Source organism: Ptiloglossa arizonensis, chromosome 6 (genome assembly GCF_051014685.1).
Source record: "Ptiloglossa arizonensis isolate GNS036 chromosome 6, iyPtiAriz1_principal, whole genome shotgun sequence".
NCBI lineage: Eukaryota > Metazoa > Arthropoda > Insecta > Hymenoptera > Colletidae > Ptiloglossa > Ptiloglossa arizonensis.
Genome location: NC_135053.1, coordinates 25,919,476 through 25,939,868, shown reverse-complemented (window position 1 = coordinate 25,939,868; position 20,393 = coordinate 25,919,476). Strand labels below are relative to the sequence as shown.

At 43.9% G+C, this 20,393-nt stretch overlaps 3 protein-coding genes across 13 annotated transcripts; 2 read left to right on the top strand and 1 right to left on the bottom strand.

Annotated features, from left to right (window-relative positions):
- Positions 1-625: 625 nt before the first annotated feature.
- LOC143148099 (uncharacterized) lies at positions 626-4,718 on the top strand. Its single transcript, XM_076314018.1, has 11 exons — positions 626-1,155; positions 1,217-1,350; positions 1,610-1,756; positions 1,823-2,044; positions 2,120-2,195; positions 2,272-2,450; positions 2,521-2,776; positions 2,878-3,108; positions 3,182-3,262; positions 3,328-3,425; positions 3,557-4,718. Exons 3-11 carry the CDS (start codon positions 1,655-1,657, stop codon positions 3,659-3,661), a joined length of 1,350 nt encoding a protein of 449 aa, XP_076170133.1. The 5' UTR covers positions 626-1,155; positions 1,217-1,350; positions 1,610-1,654; the 3' UTR covers positions 3,662-4,718.
- Positions 4,102-9,760, bottom strand: LOC143148100 (twisted gastrulation protein homolog 1-A). 5 transcript variants are annotated; one of them, XM_076314025.1, is made up of 4 exons: positions 9,575-9,760; positions 6,128-6,356; positions 5,491-5,697; positions 4,102-5,398 (listed from the first exon to the last, which is right to left on the bottom strand). In XM_076314025.1, exons 2-4 carry the CDS (start codon positions 6,348-6,350, stop codon positions 5,091-5,093), a joined length of 738 nt encoding a protein of 245 aa, XP_076170140.1. In that variant the 5' UTR covers positions 6,351-6,356; positions 9,575-9,760; the 3' UTR covers positions 4,102-5,090. The 5 variants fall into 5 exon arrangements, with proteins under 5 accessions (XP_076170140.1, XP_076170138.1, XP_076170137.1 ...); XM_076314023.1 differs by lacking the exon at positions 9,575-9,760 and adding an exon at positions 7,494-7,593; XM_076314022.1 differs by lacking the exon at positions 9,575-9,760 and adding an exon at positions 7,446-7,579.
- Positions 9,761-14,737: 4,977 nt separating this feature from the next.
- On the top strand, positions 14,738-18,921 carry Nucb1 (Nucleobindin 1). Of its 7 annotated transcripts, none has more exons than XM_076314855.1 (11): positions 14,738-15,013; positions 15,824-15,956; positions 16,028-16,135; positions 16,225-16,446; positions 16,529-16,625; positions 16,710-16,786; positions 16,850-16,952; positions 17,053-17,233; positions 17,300-17,456; positions 17,891-17,932; positions 18,136-18,921. In XM_076314855.1, exons 2-11 carry the CDS (start codon positions 15,828-15,830, stop codon positions 18,652-18,654), a joined length of 1,635 nt encoding a protein of 544 aa, XP_076170970.1. In that variant the 5' UTR covers positions 14,738-15,013; positions 15,824-15,827; the 3' UTR covers positions 18,655-18,921. The 7 variants fall into 7 exon arrangements, with proteins under 7 accessions (XP_076170970.1, XP_076170967.1, XP_076170968.1 ...); XM_076314852.1 differs by having other exon boundaries at positions 14,738-15,220; XM_076314853.1 differs by having other exon boundaries at positions 14,738-15,265.
- Positions 18,922-20,393: the final 1,472 nt, after the last annotated feature.

The following is a 20,393-nucleotide window of genomic DNA, read 5'->3' as shown; positions in this document are numbered from 1 at the left end:
CTACATTTTTCGGTGTACGACGTTTACTTTCCTTTTGAAATAACATTGAACATTACAAGATATGTGTTGCCATATTTTTTCAATTCGATTACTGTCATTGACTGAAGTAGTTATCCTTGATACTTAAAAATACAGAGTGTTCCAGAATGCACGGTACATTCCAAAAGAAGGTGATTCTGACGGATAAGAATACATCGAGATATAGCAATATTTTTTCACGCGGTCCCTCGTTTGCGAGAAAATCGATTTTAAAAATACGCGACATATGCGTACGCTTTGTCACGTTGTGCCACGTATTCTCAGACAACCCGTACACAAATATGGTAACCGATGATTACCTTATTTCGGCATAAACAAAGAATGTTTTGCAAACTCGATACTAGCCTAAGCATCTATGTATTTCATCAATTTAAGTTTAATTGGTTGTAAACATTAGCAATACGTTCAGGTTATATTTATTTTCAATGGCTAGTTTTCGTACCTTTATCGTTATCGGCGTCGTAGTCCTTCGGTGACAAACATAAGGGAAACAATTACAACGTCGAAATTTTTTATCCCAATATTTATTATAAATTTTTCTATTAAAATTTGCTAGATGAAAGAACAATATCGACATACATTTGAATCTTCATAGAAAGTGTACTGACGGCACGGTACTGTCCGATCGAGCCAACTTGAGCCAAGTTTGGCCTAGTACAGTGGTGCCCAAAAATTTCTTCAATTAATACGACGACAAAGTGGAATCGAACTTTTCCGTGTCAGTACCGGTCGAATCTTTTATCTCGTACTTGCCGTTATCGATCATCGTAAATTGGTATTAATTTTATACAGGCGACCAACAATAATTTACAAATTGTGTAAATCGTACGATTCTATCTACAGTATTCTTAAATAGTTTATCGTCTAACGCGTAAAGGTATAAAAAAATGTAGCGATTTTTAGTTTCGTGCAAAGATTTGTTGCAAAGGTACGGTACAAGACGAGTTTAACCGATATTAAAGAATATAAATACTTTTTCTGTTGGAAGACTCGAAGTGTAAGTTGCGCGTCACTGGGTTCAGTAGGTTTAAGAGGTTTTGCGCGACTCTTCGTACAGGTCGGGTACAAATGGCGGCATCTGGTCAAGACATTTCGTATTATATGTCTTGTTGAAAGGTACAACCACAAATGAGCGTTGCCGCGTACACGGGATTCATTTCGGTTTTTACAACGTTAGATCGAGTAGTGAGGTGTGCATGAGCCGGGTTACGATGATGCCGGTACCTGTGCTTCGACGCCAACGCGAAGTCTGTGATTCCTATTTCTTACGTTAATTTATTATCGAGGATACACCGAATAACCAGAAAACATGTAAGTGATTGATTCGCGATGTTTTTTGTTAAAAAAGTTGCTGTTTCGAATCGTCAAAAGTTTCTTTATCCTAATAAAAGAAATTATTCAAACACTTTATCGTTATTGCATTTATTACTACTCTACCTTGTTTCCTGTTGATTAATCTTCCTGTCTTCGTCATCTTCTATTGTTTACAACTTTCATTATTACAACATTTCTAAATCAATGCTTAGCGACAGACATAAAGATGTAGGTATGTGATTTCTTATATCGGTAGGGGACTAAATTCGCAGCAATATCCAAGACCTAAAAGAATGTAAATATGGCAGAAGGCGGTACAGAACCAAAGTCCACCGACAATCAAGTAACTAAACTTCAGTTAGAAGTAAACGAGTGTCTTGGTAATTGGCTAGTGTACTTACAGGTTTGTTCATTCGTAATAAGTTTTACTTTAAGGAATGCAAAAAGCAAATTACATTGTTTAATACAGGCACTCAATGGCCTATGCACAGCTGGTACAAAGTTGGCTCAATCGTTACAAACTCTCTTATCCGCTCATAATACATTGGCACAATGCCGACTACCGGGACAATGCCTCGCTGGTTGGGAAGAACTTACAAGAGCGACATACATAGCGAGCAATACAGTAAAGAATCACATTATTTCTGCCTTGAGAGATCGTGAAACTCGTGAGAACAAAGGAGATATACATGTACGTAATTAGTTTGTTTCTGTTTAAATTATACAAAGATTCGATACGTTTAATATTAAGCGATATTGTTTTCAGGACATACTTAGAGATAATTTATTAACTTTCATAAATTTACAATACCAGTTCTGCGTCGCTTGTTGCGAATGCGTAGGTGAGAAATAACAATTACCTTTGCTTTCTATTATCTCTTGCTTCTTTTTACTATAATTTCGAAGCGACTGTTTTAGGTGGAATGGTCGAATGCTCTTGTTCGCAAAGCGGTACTGCCGAATGTGATATTGCATCTCTTCAACAGTGTTTCGAAAGGTTATATAGTTCACTGCCACCTGTGTCTTCGTCGTCTACGCAACAAATGGTGCAAAACTGTCATAGATCGCCTTTACCGTATCCTTTATTTCCTCTGCAGGTAATTTTGTCGAGTTAAGTGTATAATTTTTATTGGTAATTTCGTACGATTATTTAATTTTCTGCAAAAGGTTCAGAGGAGGTGGTCCGAAACAGCAGCTGCAGAAATGTCTGGCGAAGTGTCGGAAAATACAATGAGAAGGTGGTCTATGCCGTGGGATTGTCGAAACATCGTAGATTGGCCACGGCAAGATGTTAGGTTGCGATTAAGGGTCCCTCATCAAGACAGAAGTAGGTCCACTACTCCCGACACTATATGGAAGACGTCTACCATGGCTAGTCAGGATGGCCTACAGGAGGCAATTCGGTTGTTATCGTGCAAACCAGGTACATACGAACGAAAGAATAAACGTTACTTGTCAATCTTTATTTCAAGAATAAATGTTATTTATTAATTATATATTAAACTATCCATCCCATCTACATAGGAGTTAGACCCTTAAATCAATTATCGGCTTACGCCAATCAACATATTCCGGGTGTTACTTTAACAACGTGCAATTTCGAGTCAAACTATGACTCGACGATTTGGCCAGGATCTCGTAAAGTGGGTTCCTCGAGGTGTTGGCCGCACGATTCCCACTCGTGCGATCACTCCGATCAATCGGGACGTCGCGAAAACGATCAAAGTCCACACAGTGGAGAGCACAGGGATTCAGGTACGGTTTGATACGCATTAAAGCTTACTCGCTCACTGTTTGGTCGATAAATTGTTCATTGTATCTTGCGCAGAGCTAAGTGGAGCCAGTGGTAGTCACGGAGACAGCAAAGATAGCATTCATTCGCATAGCGATCATAGAGAAGTTGAACTCGGTAAGTGTGCGCATTACGGGCAACGGGTAAAGATAACAGCGTGTAACACTTGATTTTTCCATTAGGTACTGTAGATATGTTACCGTCTCGTAAAAGCAGTTCTTCGACAGATTCTTGCATATCAGCCCATAGTCGTTCAGGTTCCGAGAGCGCTGGTGGTGGGGTAATGCATGGTTACACTTTAGAATAATTACGATTATCGTTATCGAGAATCTTCCTATAATATTACATTAGCATTAATTTACGAGCGATTTTCAAATATTCGTCGCATATTACAAAAATTCATCGTTTCAGGAATGTGCGAGATCTCAGTTGTACTCGATGTGGAGCGGCAGTGATTTGCCTTTCATTAGATTACCAGAAAGCAATGAAACACAGGACGAACACCCGCCTGTATAAATATACGGTATTTGCAGGCAAATTTTATGCTTCCTTTTGAACGCTGTTATCTTTTATCAACGGGAACGATCAAAATCGTTCGGAATTATCATATTTATAAGCGTGATACAATAACGCGCGTTAATAGTGCGTCAATGAATTAATGTATGCGATCGTTGAAAAGACGCGCGAAATGCGACATTTGATGATCAATATAACAAAGTAGAGTTGAATGTGAAGTGTTTATATATCGCGCGATACATCGGTACATAATCATTCGAAGGACGAAACGTACCACAAAGTGGGGTTATTTATGGACCTTAAATATAACGGGGTTTCTTTTAACGTTAGTTCAGCCCCGAATGATCACAATCGATATCGATCCCGTTTCTCCTCTCTAGTCTGTCAATAATTTTCAGGGGAGAGTTGCTCATCGTTAATTTCGTAATAGAATTTCGATCTCGGGTATATCATTCTTCGTAAAGCTTTAATATGCAATTTTAAGTATCGTATATTCACATATATTAAAGTTTTTATTTACATTTAACCGCACGAATTTGAAATTAAACATTCGAAGAATTTTCTATTCGATCCTTCGTATTGTCTGAATGTTGTGCATTGGCATTATCAAGTGCAGTATTAAACCATATCGTATAAATTGCATTTCCGTCCGACCTGATTATTCGTATGTACACCTACAACAGTAGTACGTATCGTCCGTGATCCTTTGAAACACACGTTTCTGCTATCCTTTTAATACCGGCAAAGTATATTCTCCGTTATCCTTGCAACGTAAAGTGAACGCACGTCGAGCGCGGTAGCGTTACACGGTAGGAGGATAGGTGTTAGAGGAACACGGACTACGTTTACTATCTGATCGATAAAATCGGATACAGTACGCGTAAATCGGTCAAGAACGATTCGATACATATACAACTTTATTCATATGGCACAGAAAATTAATAAAACATTCGACGTTACAGAGCTACTTACATACATATTAACACTTAACGAGCAACGACTTTTACGCGCTATGTTGCTACGCTTGAAACCAGTCAGTTCGAGGAACCACCGTGAACGAGAGCCCGACCATTGGTTTCGTTTGCGTTTGCTCGGTTAAACACGGCCGCGACACGCCAGTCGATGGCTTGGAGCCATCTTAACCGTGATCGTTTAAATTACACCTCCCAACTAGCGAATCCCTTTTCAAGGGAGCTGGGTCCGTCTCGCGAATGAACGGTTGTCGATTACCGATACCGTGTAGCTTTCGCGTATACGAATACAATTTTACGAGCGAATACCGGAGAATCGTCGCGATTCGCAAGTTCGTTTCACGAAAGTATCGTCACCGGACAATATGCGCGCACCGTAGGCACAACCACAGTATAGATTTCCCATCCTCGAAGAAGCGCGAGTGGCCGCCACGTCGAAGGGGGATTACGGCGCGACGTTAGTCGATCTCGTCGTCGGCCAGATCGTCCTCGTCCTGACCGTAATCGTCGTACTGGTCCTTCAAATCGTCCTCTTCTTTGTCCAGTGGGCAGTGTACGCATCTCGACTCGTTGATCCCGTAATTGATACAGGTGTCGCCTATGCACTCGCAGCAACCGTCGTGAAACCATCTGTAACTGGTTGCGCCCATGCTCTGACAAGATGCTCGACACTTGTTCCAGGAGTTGCATTGAGCCATAAACGCGACCGTACAGTTGACGGTCATCACGTTCGGCTTTAACGGGTGCACCTCTTCGTCCGCGGTCTCTGAAAGAAGAGATGGACGTCTCGTGAGACGAAGATCGTACCAATGACGGCTACGCGAGAAACAAGAGAATCGCGGAAACGGCGATACGCACGCATGTGGTACTTCATCTCTTTCTCGTGCTTCGGTGTGAAGAGGGACATGTCGAAGTCTACCGGAAACGTGAACGTGAGCCAGCGTTCGTGCGGATCCGGTTCAGCGGTTAACGCTTGAAACAAACCCGGCATCGGTTCGCTGAAGTCTTCCACGTGAGATTTTTTACTCAATGGATTATCCGTGATGTTTGGCTTCGGACACAGGTCTACGAGCAACGAGGTACACGATTAATTGCGTACAGATACAGATTGGGTGAATGAAAAACACGGAGAGTTCGTACATGACTGTACGTATCGTAAAAAAGGCGAGATAAAGGAGAAGAAACGTTTAAATTTAAACTAGACTTATATCGGTGGTAAGTGGGCAAAAGATACGACGAAGGAATACGGATCGACATTACAATTTACGCGCAAAGATTAAGAATACGAATGGTCGCACACGATGGGATAGTTTCAATCGTCCGCGAGCAGTAGTAGGTGGCAAGGTACGCGAAGGAGCTACGGAATTTAGACAATTAGCGGAGGGTTACATCTACGATAAAGCATGCCTGGGAAAGGTTCGATGATTCGTTCGAACGAAACACGAGTGCATCAACGTTCGATCGAATCGTCGAGGAACGGGAGACGCTGTCTTACCTACGCACGAGCAACACTCGTCGTAAAGGTAACTGAGGCAGGAGAAGCATTCCTTGCAGCAAGTGCAGGTGACGACATCGCACTTGCAACTCTGCGTAAGCATGCACTTGCTCACAACGCTGGCGCAGATCGCCTCGTTGCAGGCCTCGGTGTAGTTCCTCGTCGCCGCCAAAAGAAAGATTCCGACGATACCTACGGCCAGCGTCCTGCTCCAACTTGTCATCGTGTTCTAGAGAAACACCCGTCAACGGACATTAACGTACCAATTGTAATCCGATACTCGACGGATTTTCGTCTCGATCGCGCGAAACGAAGCACGCGTCCAAGACAATTACGCGCCTCGCGGTGCATCGAGTCCACGCGTATCGAGAGAAGTTCATCATCGGTAGCGATCGAAAACCGCGATAAATTGGCGCCGCGCAGCTTCCTTCGAACAACGGGACGTCGCGGAGGAGCAACAAGACGCGTCTCTACGGAAGACCGTGAATCGCGTGCGTTCATTACGACCATGAAGCTCGATTAAGCTCATTAAGAATATTCATGAACGTGAGTCAGGAGATGTCATTAAGAGAGGGATGTGTGTACCGAAAGAACGAATTTTTAATCTCACGCACCCACGAAACCTACACCGTATCCTCGCGGATCGTTTCAACGTTCGTTAGATATTCGAGAAACGCGACTCGTTCTTTACCGCCACACGCGGAAAGCGTGAAATCGATCGTGCACGATAATCGATTACCCGTTGCGAGAAAATGCGAAACGAGATTGAAACGCGCCGACTTGCCGGAAATACGGTTCTGGACGGAGTAAGAGGTTGAACGTAAAGACGCAAACTCCGATAATTCGATGCAAAATGATTGCGCGCGTAATAATTACAGGTTTCGAACGTGCCAATTAACCGACTATTTATATACCGCATAATCACGTCCTACGACATTTCAAGCGAATTATTATTGGATAGGAATTCTATTTCAACGACCCGTTACGCGTGCCGATCCGGAAAAATTTCATTCGAACGTTACCTCGCGAAGAAAAAAAAAGTATCGTAAGCGTGTGGCAACGCTCAGCATCGAGTTACCATCTCGCGATCCTTAAAGAACAGCCGCGAACGTAAAAACACGCGTCCGATACTGCGCGCTATCTTGGCCCCGAGAATCGAAAAGTTTACCGCGCGGTAGCCACTTGCAGGACAGTTTCGTTGGCGCCGGGTCCTGCTCGAGCGAACCGTAACCGACCGATCGGATACGAACCACGAGGCTCCTTTTTCACGCGAAATTTCCACTCGAACGCTCGGAAAGGTGCAGTCGTAAACGAATACCGAGCGGATGGATCGGATCAACGATGACTTCCTCCAGGTAATTGTTACCCCTTGTCCCTTTAACGCCAGTGTAATCCCGTGCCACCCTCGACCAGTGCCACTTCATTCAATCTCCGCTTTTCGCTCGACCGAACCGAACTGAATGAGCCAGTCGCGGCCGGCGATTTTATGCAGTCGCAACAGGTGAATACACAGAGAAAGAAGGAGAGAGAGAGAGAGAGAGACGGACCTTTCGAGAAATTCTATTCGTGGACGAATCTGCCCGAATCGTCAACTACCGACGATATTTAAAATCCATACGTTCGGAACACCCCACCGTATACCCGAACTGCATCGTTAAGCGCGATTCAATTTTCCGAAAAATCGATACGCATCCGTAGATACGTATTTCGCAACGCAAGTCCAATATTTATTTTAGCGCGGCACACAATTTGCAAATCGTACGTACGGTTGACGCGCGAATGCTTTGCATTCTTGGAAGTCGCGGAAGTTCACTGAATGCGATTGAACTTTTCAGCGTCGAATGGTAGCCGATTTCAATTTACGAAGAAATTTCTTATCGGGCGGCACATCGGTTGACACTCGTTCGTACAAAGGAGAAGGAGAATCGTGTAAATTTTTCGCGTTTATCGAGACGAATGGTCGAAACGATCGCGATCGCCGCATGGAAAATCCACGAATTACCGAACCCGAATGAGAAAGAGCGGTGTTTCTCCCGAATCGAAAACACGGCGTTGCGATTCAGGAGAAACGACGCGCAATTTTTATTCCACGAAGCGGCTAATTGAAATGCCACGGATGTCCAATGCAATGGAGGAATCACGACGGTAGGCGCCGCGCGCATCGAGACTGGAGACCGAACAGTTTTAGAAAAATTCCAGCTGGATTGAAATGTAAACGCTCGTTATCCAGGGACAGACGTGCTGCTTACAGCCTCGCCTTGTTCTGGCTCGAGGCGATGGAATAACTTCAATAACAAACGGCGATCGACTTCGTGGAAGCCACCGTAGCGTCTACCTACGTTGGCATCGCGACCGAGGGCTCTTTCGAATCGCTCTCTTCTCTACCCCCTCGTGTCTCGTCTTCCACCGTTTTACTTTTCTTCTTCTCTTTTCTTTGTTTTTCTTTTTTTCTTCTAGGAAAATAAAAATATTCAACGTTTCGTTGCTTCTGTTCGTTCGTCGTCCTCGTGACGAGTTTTTTCTCATCGGTCGTCCGATCGCGACGCTTTCCAGGTTCCATCGTTTAAGATCGATTATCGGCGACTGCAGGAGTGTACGCGTCGTTTGTTTACCAAGTCTGTTAGCCGCTCTTCGCTAGTTCGGTTGCATCGAAAACACCGTTCCGAGTGTCGGAGAGTTTAGGAGAGTATCGTTCTCGTAGCTGTTGGGAAACGGTCGATTTTAATAACGCTCGTTCATCCGTAAAGCGTCATTGATTCGGTCTCGTCGGTATCCTCCTTCTTGGAAACTACAGAGAAGGCAGACTCGATTGATCGTGAAATGGCCGACCGTAAAACCGCGCACGTGTCCAAGATAGAGGTTTCTCGAGAAACCGATATCGCGCGGAAACGCGGCAGCCTGTCTCGCGGAGACGAACCACGAACGGGGACTAAATTTCTCATCGATCGTGATCGCCGATACGAAGAACGCCTCGCGATCGAAATTCGTTGGCGTTGGATCGAGATTTGCGATCGTATTCGTTCGGTGGCGTACAGCGAATACTACGATCAACGAGAAAGACGGGGTCTCGCGTCGACGTAGCTACACTCGCGTCTACGAAAAGTTTCAGGAAGATCGTAAAAATATCGCATCCACCGTCGACCGTTCGTCCAAGGTTCGAAGTTCGTAGGGGAATAATTCGATAGAGGTTCGGTTCTGGTTGCGTAGGTATCTCGATCGCGAACGTTCGAACACGTTCATGGTCCACGAGCGTACGTTGCGAGATCTCGGTCGATCGGGGCAACGGAATCGAAGCGCAGTTACCGCGAGTGGATCGATGCGATGGTGCGAAACGTGTTGTCGCGATGAATAACAGATCCCAGACGACGAGGTCGGAGAAGCCCCACCGAAGAAGCGTTCTCCGATTCGCCGATCGAAAGAAGAAGACGGAGATTCATCGATATTTACCTGGCAGTCCTGCGACGTGTTCCAGCGAGCGAGCGGTGGGCAGAGCGGTAAACCTATGCGCGGAGAACTATTTTAAGAGCGCGCAACCGGTTCGCGTCGCGACTGCCACGAGACATATTTCCTCCGTGAGGTATATATCCTTATCGTAGTTTCGCTGGCCCGGCAAGGGAATTCTTGCTTTCTCTTCCCGGAAGGTTTTCTTCGAGTTGACGTTTATCGGCCAGAGACGATATCCTGTACGATTCCACTGGTCGATTCGCCGCTGCCACTACTGGCCCGACACCACTTTCTCCGAGCACCGATCGTCGTCTCCTGGCGTTCGTTCCTCGTGTCCACGGACGGGACGGACCGGTACGCGAAACTACGATCTCGAAGCCGAATGGACGACGGGAGCGTCGCCAAGACTCGAGGAACCGAACCGCGCTCGCACCGATCGCGAAGACGAACTCGAGCCGAGATCGACCAACGAAACGAAAAAAAGCTACGTATCCTCTGAAAATCAACGCGCGGAGATCTGTGACGGGTGCGACGAATCGAAGAGCGGCTCTCATTGGACTGAATTAAGGAAGGACGTGGACCGAGAGAAACGGAGAAGCGGAAAGGGAAAGAGGTGAAGGAGGAGGAAAAGGAGGTGTTGGCGATGGTAGCCAAGCGAGTCGGTTGGTGGTGGTGCCTGCTGCAGCCGCTGGCGTAGTTGTTACCGTAAGTCGTTGCCGAACACGATGGTGGTGGTGGTTGCTGATAGCGATGGTGGTGGAAAAGGAGAAGAGAGCGAGTCCAGCTCGCAGTCCGCCAGAGACTTCGAACAGCCAACCGCGCGAGACTGGTTTTCAATTTTTTCCCAACTTTTTGTTTTACCTGTTCCGCTACCTCTCTACCTAGCCGCCCCCTCTTCCCTTTACCCCTTCCACATTACCCTTCCCCTTTCTCCTTTCCCCTTTCCCTTTCCCTTTTCCCTTTCCCTTTCCCTTTTCCCTTTCACCTTTCCCCTTTCCCCTTTCCCTTTTCCCTTTTCCCTTTTCCGTTACCCCTCCCCTCGTTCCTCTCCCTTTTCACCTTTCACGTTCCCCCTTTCACTTTTCTCCCGTTTCCCTTTTCCCTTTTCCATTTCCCTTCCCCCTTTTCGCTTTCCCATTTCCCCTTACCCCCTCCCCTTTCCCCATTCCAGCTTCCCCTTTTCCCTACCATCGTCCACTCTTATCCCCGTTCTTCCGGTTCCTTTTCGTCCCCAGTTTCCTCGTCCGTGTTATCCTCGCGACCGATCATCCCTTACGAGTGGGAAAGCAACGCGTGAATCGAGAGCTCGGAACCACGGTCGGTAGTTCCCGTGGACAGTGGCGATGAACCGGGGACCACGGTATCGTCAGGTATCTCTCGCCGAGGAAGCGTACAACCGTGCAGAGAACAAGCGAAAACCATTCGGGCTGTCCCCTGTCGGAGCCGACTCTTCCCAGGAAACGGAAGCTCGATTCTACTTGGCCCTCGACCAAGATCCGTCACGGATACCGCTAAACGCTCGTTCACGACTAAACTCACGACGCTAATTAGAAGTCGGAAACACCCAAGCCCTGGACATCGTCTCGTTCCGTTTTCCTCCGATCGAATCGCGAAACACCGATTACTCCTCTTCCGTCAGATCGTTGAAAGAAATTCGGAAGACGACAAAATTGTTGTTAAAACTTAAAAGTCCCGCGTGTAAACGGCCATTATTATTTTTAATCGCGTTGCTCGTATTGGCCCTGTAGCGAGCACAGCCGACTCGACCATACGCTACGCCTAGGTTGCACGGAAAACAACCGTGTAGACCGTATGCACGGGTCAGCCAACGGCGCACTTCGCATCGTCAAATCGCTTCTGTTCTTACAGTACTTGTTGGATTTATTTTTACCTCTTTCCGTCCACCGCTACCAAAGGGTCTTTACCCGCGTAATAAGAAGAAGAATAAAATGTGTCGAGGCAAGGTGCCGAGCAGTGCGGTGCGACGAGACAGGCAGACGGAATCAGTGTCAGGGCGAACGAACGAACGATCGAACGAACGAAGAAACGAACGAAGAAACGAACGAGTCGAGGCAAAGCTTTCGAATCGGGAATCGGGCCGCGTTTCGAGCACGATCGAAAGGAGAGTGATCATCTATCGGGCCGATTCGAGGAAGGACTCGAACCGGTACGCGCACCACCGTCTTTGAGAACGCTCGCTACTACAAGACACGGAGAGTCCATCGTGCAACCTCTCATTTCCCTCCTACTGCAATCAACGGCATTTAAGCCCGGAGTTTCGAGCGTTTAAGCATTTAGCTGCTTCCGTCATATCTCGCCGTATACCGAGAATTTTTTTCATCCAGTCGGGCACGACGACTCCCTAGAAGCCCGATTCTCGCCTCAATGGGACGCGTTTGCGAATCACCGTCCCGACCCGACCTTCCTACGACCTACGATCCTCGGGATCGAAATACGCGGTTCTCGTTTCGATCGGACGTACCTCGCGAAACTTGACATTTTTTACTCGCAGCGGAGAAAAGTGAACCAACGAACAAAGGTGAGATCGAGCGACTTCGTACCCATCTTGCGTGTCCTGGCGAAACAATCGGCAACGCAGGAGCAAAACCGACCAAGTCCGGTCGAAGAGGGTGGGGAAGAGGAAAGAACTCTGTTCCCAGAGTGCACGCGCGACTTGCCAGCCCTTCGGTAGACATTGTTCGGGGGTGAGACGGAACAGGACGAGGCGGTACGGGACGGGGCGGGACCGGTCGGGGAAGGATACGTCAGGTATACGAAGCTCGTTAGCTCGAAGAAAAATTAGCCGTTTGTCGGAGTGTTCCGTCCGAAGATGGGTCAATCGGATACGAAAACACTTGTCGGAGCCGGGCATTGTCCGAAGAGGTAACAGGTCTACGAAGGATCGCGGACACAGGTATACTTTTGTCCTAATGACCGTTCGAGGAATTCAAAGGTTCACGGATCCTCGAGCGTGTTCGCCAGGGTGGGCCGCGATCGTCCGCGATCGTTCGCGATCGTTCGCGATCGTCCGCGAGCTCTCTACCTTGTCATTTTCCTACCGAGAGCCGTGCGAGAGAGTCCTCGATTACGCGACATGGTATTTCCGGAGCACCGACACTCCGTTCTTCTGTTTCGACGGGAAGTAGAAGAGTAATCTTTGCGCGTTCTTAACGCTTTTAGCCTTCGTGTTACGAGATATACAATTGGTATTGTTATTATCGTACAAATTGATGTAACGAGTACAATGCGAACACAAGCGATCGCGTTGAAGAGAAGGAAACTGATAACCCAGAAAACAAATTCAAGACGGTTGGCCGATCTGCCTATACGATTATCGTACGAATTAACGTGTTTACGCTTTTATAGCAAATACCGAATAAATGAAAATAAGTATCGTACAAGACTCCGATAGAAAGACGGTAACGTACAACTCTAGTATTATATTTATTCGGTAGGTACAACGCGTCGTTCGCAAACGGGCAACATTTGTTTTCTACATTCTTCCATAAAATTGTACTTTTCTTTTCGGTTTTGGCTCCTGTGGATTTAGAATCTCTCGTTTGATTTTTCTTGTTAATTTCCTATGTTGCTGTTCGCGCGGGAAACGATCGTAACCTTTGATTTCGCTCGTGATTCCCTTTCTCTGTCGAAAAAATAGAACGAAAGCATCGAGTTACCACCTTTGGACCGGCATCGATAATTTCGTGCTCGCTTTGCGCAAATTCCAAAGTCAAGTAGTCCGTACTCGCGAAAACGAGTCCTGGTTTCTATATTTTATTTGCGTTTACTTTTTGCAAAGTGCCTTTCGCCTTTCTATTTTTATCTCTTTTTGGATAGAGGAACTTATCGCGAAAGGACGCAAATAAATGAAAAAAGTATGCAGATTTACGAGTAGGAGAGCAACGACTGCGATTCGTTCTAAGACGAGGAATCGGGTTTTTTTCGTCGTTTCGATTACGGCCATTATTGGCGGTGAACGCGATAAAACGATAAATTATCCCGAAGCTTTGTCTCGCTCTTTGTGCCGCGTACAAGCTGACAGGACAATTTTGTTGTACGGTACGGGTTTCGATCGGTCAGGGGCGTGGTCATAATCTCCGTTATATACTCTATTTCTATGTATGCATTCGATCCTTTCACCTCCTGTTTAGATTTCTACCGTTCGTCAAGGTAAAACTGCAGAAACACCTGTTCGATGAGAATTTTGACATCGACCGTGCGTACGACGTTGCAATATGTTGAACTTTTCTTTTTTTTTTATCGTCGGTGAATGCAAGATCGCTACGCGAACACGCAGCTCTCTGCGCAGAAAAAACGACTCGAGTCCTCTGTTACTTTTTGCGATACGCCCGAGCATTTCAAATCACTTTGGAAACAAATTTTTCTTTCGGACCGATGAGAGAAGACTTGAAAATTCGAACGATCATTTATTACGTCGATTGACAAATTTCCAATTTAATCGTCGTTAAATTCAATTTCGTTTCGTAATTATTGTACGCTGTAACTTTGGTTGTAATCGTACGGTGGTACAAGTTTAACGGGTTACACGGATTTGTAAATGTCACCTTGTTCGAAAGTTCCGAAGCAAGACGTAATATTGTAAATACTTGTAGATATATTGCAAGATGAAATCAGTTAAACGCGTTGATCAACGGGCAGCGATATCGATTGTGGACCGAACCGAGAGTTTCGATCGGAACGAAACGAATAACCACCGTAACCTTCCAAGTAATTAAAATGCGCGCTACTACCGAAAAAATAACAAACGATCGTCGAGGACGCGGTCTCTATCGGTATTTTAACTTTCGGGTGGTATTTAAGGAAAACGCGCGATAGATCGGGACAAGTAGAAAACTCGATAATCTGCCAACTTTCGTAGACGACATTGAAACGTCGAGGATAAAGAATAACTTTTGGAAAAAAGAGTCGTATAACTTTTTCTCTGTACGTTCACCTTTGGTACCTTTGAAAGCTACGGAGATATCGAGGTGGTTGAGATAAACGAAGCACCCTATATATTACTGTCGCCATCTATCGCGGATCTCATGCAACTTTTGCAACGCAACGTTCTCGATCGCGTACGTGCACACGAAATGCCGACGGATACCCGAGACTGCATCGTGAACGAATCGGCCACAATCGGTACTGACTGGTACTGATCAGTATCCGTTAATCTCGTGTCCCCGTTCGTTTTCTCGTTTGTGTTTTTTAAGTTTTCATTGTGACCGTGACGTCAACCGATATCAATTACGGACGTCAGCAATCGAGTAGAGTGGGGCGTCGAGTGGGGAAACTCCCATGGATCTTTTTCCGTATCGGTGAAAATACCACCGCTACCGAAACACACGTCATTACTCATTTTGGAAACAAACTTCTCTCTTTCTTGTCGCAAATCTACCATTCACCGGATATTTCAACGAGTTTAGCGTTCACTCTTTCCTGGTAGATATTGTGCGCGGTGTCGATCTTATCTCGCGACTGATCAATCACGTACGATTATATGCGATTGCGATTACTTACTCGTGCACGAAGATCAACCGCGTACTTTCATTGGTTAGATTTTAAGCGTGAACAGCGAGGCTTCTGTTGTCGTGTCGAGTGAAAATTGTTACATCTCTACTACTTTCACCGAGGCCGATCGAAGTAACGGTAAACCGTGATATTAAGAAGAATTCTCTGTATATGTATTTTTTTGTACGTGACCTCATTCGGTTCGTTTGACTTTAAATTCGTGGATATATCTCGCTTTTTATTTTCGCTCCTATATTTGTGAGAAAGATCTCATACCGTTTCCGTATTCGTGTAACCATTACGGTATCAAAGAATTACGAGGAATTGACAATTGCTTTACGAGTACTTTTCATTTCTCGATCGTTGAACAGCTGTTTGTAATAATTGACGCCTATTCGATAAAAGAATCGGGAAAATGTATTCGCGTTAGTGCAGTCTTTGCGTATATACGTAAATACTTTGTCCGTGATAACATTCCCTTCTAAATATCTGTTGCGTGTTTGTTAGACAAGTTGTCAGCCTTTAACGAGGTAACTTGAAAAGATATCGTCGAATCGATGTCTTTGGTAAATTGCTTTTGAATAATCCTCACGTTGGAATAAATATTCGTAAGAAATTTGAACAACTTTGATAAAACAAGATCGACCGGGATTTCTTTTGTCCAACTATCGAGTACGCTGTCATTTCTGATTCGAGGTTATAATCGTTTATAAATCAAATTGTACCGTATTTTTTTTGCAGAAAAATGCGGTACTTTGCGTTTCTTATCGTAATAATTGCAACGATGCAGTTATCCGTTGCACCTCCTGTCAATGAAAAGAAAACAGACGAGGAGGACGACAAGGAAAATGAAATTGACGAATTGGAACAAACGGTACGTTTCTTTACCGAATAATTAATTATTCGTTTTATTAATGCAACTTATAGTATATAGTGTTTACGTAGGGAGATGTTATGGAGTACGGCAGATATCTAATGGAAGTTGTCGGTGTATTAGAAAGTGATCCTGATTTCCGTGCAAAGTTGAAAAATGCAGACAATTCGGATATACGTGTAAGCAGGAATTACGGTATTCCGTTCGAAATGAATCCAAAAAAAATGATCAAATTCTCTTCCATTTGTAAATATTTCTTTTTCGCTAGAGCGGGAAAATAGCCGACCAACTACAATTTGTACATCATAACGTTAGGACGAGGTTGGACGAGATAAAGAGAAAAGAACTAGAACGATTGAGACATCTCGCGACGAAGGAAATGGAATTACAAAATGGTTTAGACGTCAAGTTTCTTAAAATAGCCGAACATTTAGATCACGATAATGCGCGTACGTTCGAAATACAGGATTTGAAAAAATTAATCGCCAAGGTTGTACAAAATTATTACTGTTCGGAATTGCAACTTCGCGACTAGCAATTAGCCATTACGTATACATTATTTTTCTATACAGATTACAAAAGACTTGGCAGAAGTCGATAAGAAACGACGAAAGGAATTCAAGTTACACGAAATGGAAAAGAAGTTCGAAGAAGAGGAAAAATTAAAAAGTAACGTTACGAATTGAACCCATAATTGTCATCGATCTATTTTCGATTAATTCTGCTTTATATAGTTTGTTTTATTCGTTACAGACATGGATAATGGGGAGAGAAAAAAGTACGAGGAAGAATTACAAGCAATGAAAGAGAAGCGCAAACAACACGAACCTGTAAGTTATTTTTAACGTACGTTTCCCTTGTTTTCGTATTTCTTATACGTCCTTTATTCGTAGGTACATCATCCGGGTAGCAAACAGCAATTAGAAGAGGTATGGGAGAGACAAGATCACATGGATAGAGAAGATTTTAATCCTAGAACATTTTTCTTTTTCCACGGTAGTAAAGAATTTTTGTTAATTATCGATCGATAAACTGCTACTCGAGATTTCGTTCCAAATGTGATATATTTTTACGCAATGTATAAAAAATATTTTAGACGTTGACGGTAACGGAGTATGGGATCAAGATGAAGTTAAAGTATTATTTCTGAAAGAACTGGATAAGCTTTACGATCGCGGGGCCTTGCAGGGCGATCTATCGAGGCGTGCGGAAGAAATGGAAAGAATGAGGGAGCATTTATTTAACGAAGCTGATCTAAATAAAGATGGACTTATTAGGTGTGTGTACATATAATTTTGCATCTATTATAAATAATTGTTATTACTACGCTACTGTTTTTTTAGCTACGAAGAGTTCGTAGAACAAACTAGAAGACCAGATTTTCAACAAGACGAGGGTTGGCAGCCATTGGACGAACAACAGATTTATACCGAAGAAGAGTTCAAAGATTTTCAAAACTACAAACAAAAAGAGATGGAAAAACTGATCGCCAGAGGCATGGTAAGTACCGGATTATAAATAAAATTGTAGACGAGATTGATTCCGATTAGCAAAAATATTTTATTGCATCGGTTGTGTTATCTTTGATGCTTTACTACTCACGTTTAGTTAATAGCATGCATAAACTAACAACGAGCCTGTAGGTTTAAAATTAATTATGCGAAATGTATCGTTAGAACGAACAATCGTGATATCTTGCGAAGCAATTGTTACTCGAGAGAATTAAGTGCGAGCACATTTGTTTAACAGCGAACGTTCGAAACTTGTTACACGAGATACTATGTCGTTTAGTGTTTTAATTTTATTTCTAGATAAGAATAACGTAGCTTGTTGTGTAATTAGTGATTAGTCTTTATTTTTTTCGCGTCGCGATGTTTGTAACGTTTTCGTAATCGATAATAATTAGCTTGTGCACTTTTTGTTGCTGTTATTAGCTTCCACCACATCCAGGTAATATACCTGCGCAACACGAGTCGGTAAGTAATCGTAATGTTTCAAATTATATTTTGTACAAAATATGTATAAAAAAGAGAAAGTAATTGGTAACTTGATACAGTAGGAGAAAGCCTTAAGAAGTTTTGCATTGTACTTTCAATGCGTTCCGTGCGTTGCACGGAATTGAAAAAGACGTTTATCAACATCGACAAATTGTAAGGTAAAATTTTTCAATATTTTACAGTTCCCGCAATACGCGCATCATCCAGTGTCTTCTCAGGAATACGTAGACCCAAGAGGATCCAATCAGAATCTTCCGCACCAGCAACAATTCCAAGATCAAAATCATCCCCAATATTATCAACAACAGCAAGTCGTTTCTCAACAACAATATCCTAATCGCGTACCAGTACAGCCAGTACACGCGAACATTCCTCAACAATATCCAGATTTATCGCAACATCCCCAATTCCAAGGTGAATTACCGTTGAATCAACAACACCAACAAGTACCGCAGCAACAAGGAGGGCAAATTCCGGTTCAGCAACAAACAGGGCAAATTCCAGTTCCACAGCAAGGAGAACAAATTCCGGTTCAGCAACAACCACAAATTCCGGTTAAACAGAACACCATGAATCAAGTATTACAAAGTAATCCGGAATTACATTTACTCAATCCGAGTAATTCGAACTCGCAGCCTGTACACGGTTTGGCGCAACAAAACATTAATAGGAATAAAATACAGACCGGTGAAAAAGTGTAACCATGAAATCTTTTCGCCGAAAAAAGGAGCCAAGATTGAAAGGTGTCGGAAAATATACGACGAGAATTTATCCACGATTTTTAAGATAACATTCGAACTACTCCGCTTTGAAGCTTTCTCCGTGTCTTTGTCCACTTTTGCCAGCCCAACGACTTTAGCGTCTTCGTACGATGATATACAAAAACTTTTAACGTTGCATTTATTACGAGAGGCCAATTAATTTATTTATCATGAAATGTAAATAAAAGCTGTTTTCAAGAAAAAGCATCCACTTGCCTTGACGAATCTCCTTTTCCTGGTAGAAATTTATCGTCCTTTCGAGCAGTACCGATTGAAGTTTCTCGATAAAATCTTTAAGAACGATGGTAGGGACATTGCGTGCAATAAGACGCCGAGGAGGGGGGATGGGGGGAGCTATCGAACCATTGAGTGAAAGAAATCGTGTTTAATTTCTCATATTTATTATTGCATACTGTTTATGTTAGTATATTACTTAGGTATACGTGCCAAATAGCAACTTAAATATATGATTGCGTGATTCATCTGTTTGTTTCACCCGTCAAGCACGGATAGGTAGGTAGGTAGGTAGGTAGGTTAGTAGGTGGTTAAGTAGGTAGGTAGGTAGGTAGGTAGGTAGGTAGGTAGGTAGGTAGGTAGGTGGTGGTAGGTTAGTCAGGTTGATTAGGTAAATTAGCGGTTAGGTGGGTAGGTGGGTGGGTAGGTAGATAGATAGGTAGATAGGTAGGTAGATAGATAGGTAGATAGGTAGATAGATAGGTAGATAGATAGGTAGATAGGTAAGTAGATAGATAGGCAGATAGGTACGTAGGTACGTAGTTAGGTAAGTAGGTAGATAGGTAGGTACGTACATAGGTAAGTAAGTAGGTAGGTAGACGGATAGGTGGATAGGTAGATAGGTGGGTAGGTAGATAGATAGGTAGATAGGTACGTAGGTGGGTAGGTTGGTAGGTAGGTAGGTAGGTAAGTAGGTAATGTAACGCTTACTCCACTATATATAGGGTGTATTTATAATTATAGCATATGTTGGTAGAACGTCATCTTACATGCTAATCGGTAATAAATAAAAGAGGAATTTGTAATGGGTGACAGGTTTTGTTTTGCATCCGTGACTTAAAAAGTAAATTATCTTTCGAAAGCCTCGGTGCATGCCAAGGTGTTCGGTAGAGAACGGTAAAACAAACGTCGCTTCGCGATTCGTCACGGGTACATACATATTATTTCGAGCGTCTCCGGGTAAAGACACGCGCGCAACTATTCGCATATGGGTGTGTCGGTTTAATCAATTGTCGACTATCTACTCAAAAGAAATACTTTGTTTAAACGTAAAATAGAAAGAATAATAATAATAAACTATCGTCACCTGCAAAGAAACTTGGCGCTTGTCGTTGTTCTTGGACAGCGAGGGTTTTTTTATAGGCCGCGACGATTTCGAACGTATCGATCGAGATTAAAAACGACAACGAAGACAGGATAGACGCTCTGGGTTCGTAGGATTCGCGCGAACCAGGGCTGCAACGCGATAGAAACGCAACGCGCGTAGAGTCGAAACAATTCGATGCGTCGCTAAATTGCGCGGGTAAAGAACCGATCGGGGAAATTGGCCAAGATCGGGGCCGCGCCGTTCTGTTTCGAATCTCGTTCTCGATAGTCGCGAGGCATTGATCGGAGAGGCCACACGCTCCAGAACTTTAGTCGCGAGCGCTTTGAAAAATAGTTCT

Excerpts from the sequence above, each read along its gene's own strand:
- LOC143148099 (XM_076314018.1), top strand. The coding sequence starts at position 1,655 with ATGGCAGAAGGCGGTACAGAACCAAAGTCCACCGACAATCAAGTAACT. Across the intron at positions 2,045-2,119 it reads AGAACAAAGGAGATATACAT|GACATACTTAGAGATAATTT; the intron begins GTACGTAATTAG and ends TATTGTTTTCAG. Across the intron at positions 2,451-2,520 it reads ATCCTTTATTTCCTCTGCAG|GTTCAGAGGAGGTGGTCCGA; the intron begins GTAATTTTGTCG and ends TTTCTGCAAAAG.
- LOC143148100 (XM_076314020.1), bottom strand. Across the intron at positions 5,698-6,127 it reads CGAGTGTTGCTCGTGCGTAG|ACCTGTGTCCGAAGCCAAAC; the intron begins GTAAGACAGCGT and ends CGTTGCTCGTAG. Across the intron at positions 5,399-5,490 it reads AGAGATGAAGTACCACATGC|AGACCGCGGACGAAGAGGTG; the intron begins GTGCGTATCGCC and ends CTCTTCTTTCAG.
- Nucb1 (XM_076314855.1), top strand. The coding sequence starts at position 15,828 with ATGCGGTACTTTGCGTTTCTTATCGTAATAATTGCAACGATGCAGTTA. Across the intron at positions 16,626-16,709 it reads AGAAGAGGAAAAATTAAAAA|ACATGGATAATGGGGAGAGA; the intron begins GTAACGTTACGA and ends TATTCGTTACAG. Across the intron at positions 17,933-18,135 it reads TACCTGCGCAACACGAGTCG|TTCCCGCAATACGCGCATCA; the intron begins GTAAGTAATCGT and ends AATATTTTACAG.